Genomic DNA, 6,935 nt, shown 5'->3' with positions numbered 1-6,935 from the left:
CATTTTCATTATCAAGCCAAAATAGGGTGCAGATCCTAAATATTTTTCTTAAATTATTTTAATATGCCAAAGTGTTCATTCAATATTTGTTATATATAAGAATCCGCATGGTGGTTAGACAAGAAAATGATGTTAAATATTTCATTTTTCCATCCGATACAATTTGTTGATCTTACTACTAATTTCGTTATGATATTGCACAAAAAAATAAAAAAATTATCACACACACGAGTGCATGAGAACTAGAATAACTTGAGGGAATTCATAAATTTTCAATAGATTTACAAGTTAGATCTTCAGGTCTTTCACTCATTTTTGTTTGTCCATGTCGATCTCGAGCTATGTAGTACTAAGTTGTAAGGATAACAACTTAATATAAATTGAGACACCACTGACCTTTCTCCTAGCAAGCTTCAGTCTTGATCTTGATCTAATTAATTATAAGAAAAAAAAATAGGTTTTTTTCACAAAATCCATTGATGTGAGAACTGATGTTGATCTAGGCTCAAAGATTCGGTCAAAGGAAGTCAATGGTGTTAGGTTATCTTTTGAAGAAGTGATGGCTAGAAAATGCAAGAAATATGAAAGTGGAACAAAAACATGTCATTTGAAACCGAATACTGAAATACATGAACGTACTGTGAAGTGAATATGATGAATGAATTAATCACTATAAAGATAAGAAGGGTTTGTGCTAAAGGAACAGAGCATCAAGTTACATGGATTCATCTATACTGCTCAATCCGTAAACCAAAGAGCAAGTTGTTTCATCCGGGAACGAAGGCAACTTTATAGTTGACAGGCTGATCCGATGATGTTGCGAAATCAGTGGTACGATTTGAGGTGAAAAATTTGGCAGTTCGGCTCGTATGACTTCTTGGAAGCCGCTTGCTCAAACTTCTTACCAGCGCTTTCGTTCTCTTCCAAGCTCATCTGCAAGAAGAAGCGTATCCACCAGGACGAGCTCCGCATTTTTGCCTACATGGATAAGACCCATCATTAGCTATATTGGCACATTTTTCATGTGGTCAAAGGACAACGCTTTTAACAATATTTATTGAAGCATTTATCTGATTCAACAAAAACAACGGAAAGTAATTCCCTATGAATTTATCTCTACGAGAAATGCAATGCTTGAATATCCAAGATAAACTGCACTGCTTGTGCAGCAAATTAGCACCTAAGTTTTGTTCATTGAGAAGACAAGGAAAGAGCCGACTCCAAACTCTCGGGGCCTGGCCAGGAGACAAGTTCATCCCAGACCACATCGCACTGAAAATGGGAATGCAACCCATACATGACCAGGTATATGGTGTTCATGAGTAGTTACTCAATATGGAAATCTACAAAAGCCATACTCAGTTTTCCCCCTAATTATATTTGCACCCTCTAGAATATACAATATGAAATTTACTGATCAGTGAATATACTCTGACATAGACATGCAAGCAGTATTTATGGTGGTACTATTAAAACGACAGTTCAAATATAGCATAAGATGCTGAAAAATCTCCTGATTCCTTTGTTAGCATCTTTAAGCTATAATGTTGAATATACTCAATTAACTTTTGTAGCTTCTTCCTCATATCTTTTTAATGGTCAGCCACTTTGGTTTACTAGTCAAATATCATTTACTAATTATTACTACTACAGCCGTTGAATTTAACAATATGTGAACATTCTGAAGAACAGATTATGTACAATATTGACAAGTGAAGGCAAGTGTCAATGTTTAGCATTTTAAAAAAAAAAAAAACATATTACCACTTTCATATGTACTATGACTCTTCATTATAAAGAGAAACATTGCAACCTGGAAAAACCAGTTGAAGAACGGACAATACATGTCCTAAAAGCTCTTCAAAGTATAACTAAAACTTGTACATATAAACTATCAGCTAAACAAATCTATCAAAAACGAAATTCTCTATAAATTTATATTGGCTTCCATCATGTTTTCCAACAGACAAGTAAAAGAACCACTATCGAATTCTTTGGTGAAAAAGGAACAATTAGTAATATTGAAGCAAAAACATCGGAAGTAATATGAAGTCCACCAAACCAAAGAGACAAGACGAAGGAGATTAAAAGACTTGAGGAAATAAGAGAGGAAAGTAGAGAACGATTGATAGTTACAAAGGCATGAGGGAAAAAGTGAAGACTAGAATCTCTACCTATCTCTATCAGGCTCCATAGATATAGGATGATTCAACAAGTGAGAATTAAAAGTCCAATGGAGCCCCAAACTTTTTCATTTGTTCAATGAAATCCTAAACTTTTATTAATCTATATGTCAAAATGCAATTTAAGTCTGTCAAGTAGGCAATTTTTGAGTGCTGCTTGAACTATTTTTGATACTGTCTATTTAAAGAACTTGATTGCATCATGGAAAGATTTAAGACTTAAGTCTAGGACTTGTAATGCACTTTTCTTGTAGTTTAGGTGTTACTACTACATTGACGGAAAAAAACGTATCACTACTTCGACCTAAGTCACCAATCCATCCACTTTTCGCAATTTCAAATTTCAGAATTTAAACCTAGCTTACACTCTCTACATCCTACCATGCTGATTTCACCAATTTTGTAAGTCACACAAGTTCTCCGACTCAACCTATGTATGCTGCCGCTGGATTGTTGTGCCGAACCTGCTTTAATTAGTACTTATTTACTGTATGTTAACTAGACAGAAGTCAAGAGACCAAATGCAGAAGACTTATTGCACGCACCCAGCTAATATGGGCTCAAGTTGCGACTACACCCAGTCCATGAGTCTCGTGGGTACCCCTATGGGATCATGCTAGTTCCATAAGAGTCAACCTAGTGCAAACAATAATTTCCCTTGGATATTTGTAGATACATCGAACTGCACATTCCACCTCCAGCATTCTGGCATTCTCTCATACTAACAAAACAACATCAATCGACTGCACTATAGATAGCTGTTCGACAACTATAGTTCAAATAAATACAAATCAGGTAACTTATTCAGATAACCTTGTTAAGCACCTCAATTAAAGCTTTGCATTATACTGAAGCTGTGAGAATTCAAAGTCTGAGAAGAAAGAATCTTCCAAGCATTTAAGAAGAACACAAGAACTGATTTAGGAATTTTAAGTTGGATGGAACAACAAGATAAGATGTGTCCACCAGCAAAACTGAACAATCAAGATTGGCATTATTTAAGGAAGAGATAGCTACTTACCGGTCGTCCAAATTTAGACAATTCTGCAACTTTAGCTCTTTGTCGACCAGGGAACCCTAATACCAAGAGCAAATAATTACAACAGACAATTAATGCAGCAAAGCAAGACCAATCTATTGTTCCACGTATCCCCATGGGACAGGTAAAATTAATTGTTCCAGATTCACAAAAGGATATGATTACATACATTTATCAACTACAAAATTAGTACAAGGAGGACTCAATGACTACATAGTAAAGCTTGGAATGTCATTAGGTAGTGAACCAAAATGAACTATTTGAGCAGTTACCTGTAAAAACTACGATACCATCAGTTGAAACCCTTGCCAAGTCAGGAAGAGTCTTGTTCAAATACTTTGGAGATAAATAGTCCAAAGCATCTGATACAACTACGAGGGAAAAAGACTTTGGCCTGTATGGGAGAGGAAACTTAATATCAGCAACACGTACGAGTCCCTTACGAACAAGGGATTTGCAGCTTGCATCAGCATCTTCTATATCATATGGTTCCACACCCCAAGCTTCAGTTTCTTCTTCTTGCAACAGTTTAGAAACCACTGAACAAGAATCAGGACCCACATGCAAAACCTTTCGCATACTGTCACCATATGCTTTCTTCAGAAGAGGAATGGCTCTCTGTACTTCCGATGTACACAAGAAGTCACCTGAGAAGAACAAAAATACAAACCCATAGTTGGAAACTAAGAATGCATACTCAAACACTAACATCAAACAGACCCAATAAAACTTCCATGTGAACAGTTTCTGTCTCAATTTGGCCATCATTCGTGCATGTTTACTGAATTGCATAGGGGGACAAAGATGTAGACACGACCTATATCCAATAAATGGAATGATGGTAGATAATGTTCAATCCTTGAGTCTTATCGCAGACGAAGTCTTGTATCCTTTTCGACAAGAAAGCAACTAAAGGAAAACACTGCTTCAAATACAGAATCTTATAATGGTACATGAAAAGAATAGCAACTTTACCTTCAACCTTGGTAACTGCATTTTTATTACCCCCAAATATGCCTGTGGCATGAAATAACACTTTATCAATGCCAGTACAAAAGATAATGAGAATGAGCACTGTAGACAGAAAAAGCAATACTCGAGTTTTCACTGTGCTTATCATGGCTTCAGTAACATTAAATCAATGCAGAGCAGAATCACTTTATGTTTATCTAAATCGTTAAGGCAATAAGTATGGCAGAAGTCATGTAATTAAATCCAAATACAAACCTGAGCCACCATAAGCAAGGCAAATGAGCAGAACTGCTCCCTGGTAGAGTAAGTACGCAATGGAAATTAGAATGTTGTCAGAAAGTAAAACTGGCCATCACACAAATCAGGAGGCCCTCATCTCATAATTGTAGAGTATTAGACATAGTATTCGGAAGTACCACAAGAATTAGGCCAATGGACAACAGCGGGGAAGATCGGGACTTTGAATGTAAAGATCCTGCAAATGGGAAGCTTCCAGTATCTACAAACCTACGTGTAGAGCCCACTTGCCTCCTTGACATGGCTACACGATTTACAGGCCTCAGCCCTGCTAGCACAATCTAAGAGTAATGAAGAGTCGAGAAAGTGAGAATTTGTCTGCCAAGTGGGAAAAGAAGGCAAAAAAGCAATAGCTCATAGAATAAGAGAGAGGCTCGGATTAATGCACATGAATTAAAAAAAAAAAAAAAGGTAAGCAGTTGAATCTAAGGTCAAAGGACACGAGTGTTTGTCATGTTATACCAGTAAAAGACACCACGTGTAGCTGCTTCTCCATTAAATCGAGGGTAAAGGATCAAGTGAATGCAATCCGGCTACGCACATCTAAAGCGAATATGCATCGACGACATCACTCAATTGACATATCGGCTGAATCATAAAAAGGGAAACTTGACTCGAGCCCGACAATCATTAGAGGCCGCAGGCCAAAGGGCGGCAACAGAAACCAAACAGGGATTTAGCCGGCACGAGGCTTCTTAGCACGCAGCTATACAACAAGAAAACCGGCAGCAAAATGCACATTGGATCCGGATTTGTCTGCTAGAAGATCCCGTCGGGCCTCGCTACCAGAAGAACCCAAAACGAGAGAGCAATGTCCAAAAAACAAACGAAGCAGGAACCAAGGCATGCACGAACTTATCAACCGTAATTTCGACAAATATGGAAAACCCGGAAACTGCAGAACACAATGCGGCGAATCGGACCCACATCAGTTTTATTGCAAAAGGAGGGAACTTCACATTACATCATAACACACACACGCATGCACACACAGAGACGGGCAGAGATACACAGGTAGATAGGAAACGGGAATTGAATCGGGAAAGAAGAGGAATCACCTTGTGAGAGATCAAGCACGAGAACACCGCATTGGGGGTCTAAAATGGACGTTGATGAGGACGACGATAATGGCGAAGGCGTCAGATTGGATCTGGGAAATGCGCTCACACAGCGAGAGAGAGAGATTGAGAAGCTATAATTGCTAACAGCGACCGAAAAAGCTTTCTGAAAAAAGTGGAAATATATGAAGCCCCCCGAGATTTTTCCTTTTTCTTTTTCTCGTTTTCTTCTTTTTTTTGGCCTTTTTGGTCGGATTAATGTATGTTTGCGCGTAGAGCGCAAAAACGCGCGTCGTTCAGTGGGGGTGTCGGCTAGGAGGGGTAGTTCGGTCATTGCGTAGGTGGTGGTGGTGAGATTCTCTGATTCGGTCGGGGCGCACCGGGAGAGTGGAAGTAAAGATTCCCCCTCCCTCTCTCTCGTCTCGTTGACTCTTGTTTGCTCGGATCATGGGGTTTGACCAGCCTTTTAAACTCTTGAAATTCTTTCTAAATCAACTTAGGGAGGACGAAAGCCTAACTGAGGATTAGGGGAGCATTGAATATCCAGTTCAATCCGGAAGCTGGCCAGAACCTCAAATTCGGTTTAGTTAGGAAAGCATGAAGTCTTATTCGATCGAGTAGACCTTTCATATTATATTATGGTAACCATCATAAATCTAAGAAAGTACGAGACTAGTCACTATTGCTTCTAAGTTTATTTGTTCGTTCCCTCCTCTCTGTCTCACCCCTCTTAAGACACGAGTGTGGCTCATGGTCCTAAGCAAGACGTTAAAAAGGCTTCATCTTAGGCTCGTCCAAACCTCGGGATCCCTAGGATGTAAAATACTTTGATATATTCCCTCTCATCATGAGAAGAAAAAGATCCGAATGGAAATTAAAGGTGCAAGGCGTGCCTATATTGGCACATTAAAATAAGAATCGCATCGATCATGATACTGAATAGACCGTAAAGGCCCCTATAAGAAAGCTCCCTTCCTTTGTGAGGTAACTTTTGCAACTAGACATAACCACGAGCTGTGAACCGCCGGTTTCGGTTCATAAACCGACAATTCCAGTTCGTGGCCATGCTTGAACCGGAACCGGCCCTTGAAAGGGTGGTCCCGATTCCGATCCGGCCCATTTTTGGGCCATTGGGGAGGGAAAAGAGCCGTGGCTCTTTTACCCTTTCCTTTTTTTTTTTTTTTGGTGGTTCGGAACCACCGATTCCTATTACTCCAGGGGCCGGTTCCGGGCCCAAACCGGCCTGTGACCATGTCTACTTGCAACCACCGCTAGACGGTCTTGGGCCACCTACGAAGTTTCTCCACGTTCATATCTTTTATCTTTTAATTGAAGCAAGTGATGCCTACATGGCATCATATAAGTCGTATTATGTTTAACATACTC

General features: G+C 39.2%; 1 protein-coding gene across 2 annotated transcripts; it reads right to left on the bottom strand.

The window, feature by feature from the left end:
• Window positions 1-584: 584 nt before the first annotated feature.
• On the bottom strand, window positions 585-5,736 carry LOC115747068 (probable pectin methylesterase CGR2). 2 transcript variants are annotated; one of them, XM_048283417.1, is made up of 8 exons: window positions 5,550-5,736; window positions 4,954-5,247; window positions 4,611-4,772; window positions 4,450-4,489; window positions 4,198-4,239; window positions 3,495-3,869; window positions 3,205-3,260; window positions 585-978 (listed from the first exon to the last, which is right to left on the bottom strand). In XM_048283417.1, the coding sequence occupies exons 3-8, from the start codon at window positions 4,731-4,733 to the stop codon at window positions 826-828; spliced, it is 789 nt and encodes a 262-aa protein (XP_048139374.1). In that variant the 5' UTR covers window positions 4,734-4,772; window positions 4,954-5,247; window positions 5,550-5,736; the 3' UTR covers window positions 585-825. The 2 variants fall into 2 exon arrangements, with proteins under 2 accessions (XP_048139374.1, XP_030538963.2); XM_030683103.2 differs by lacking the exon at window positions 4,954-5,247 and having other exon boundaries at window positions 5,550-5,729.
• Between the last annotated feature and the right edge of the window lie 1,199 nt (window positions 5,737-6,935).

Source organism: Rhodamnia argentea, chromosome 1, assembly GCF_020921035.1.
Source record: "Rhodamnia argentea isolate NSW1041297 chromosome 1, ASM2092103v1, whole genome shotgun sequence".
Lineage (NCBI taxonomy): Eukaryota > Viridiplantae > Streptophyta > Magnoliopsida > Myrtales > Myrtaceae > Rhodamnia > Rhodamnia argentea.
The sequence above is the reverse complement of the archived record's forward strand: the minus strand, read 5'-3'. Positions and strand labels throughout refer to the sequence as shown.

What these genes read in the sequence shown, in the direction of transcription:
- LOC115747068 (XM_048283417.1), bottom strand. Translation starts at nt 4,733, where the DNA reads ATGTCAAGGAGGCAAGTGGGCTCTACACGTAGGTTTGTAGATACTGGA. An exon ending in TGCAGTTACCAAGGTTGAAG is followed by an intron (nt 3,870 to 4,197) that starts GTAAAGTTGCTA and finishes TGTTCTTCTCAG; the next exon opens with GTGACTTCTTGTGTACATCG. An exon ending in TGGTATCGTAGTTTTTACAG is followed by an intron (nt 3,261 to 3,494) that starts GTAACTGCTCAA and finishes TCTTGGTATTAG; the next exon opens with GGTTCCCTGGTCGACAAAGA.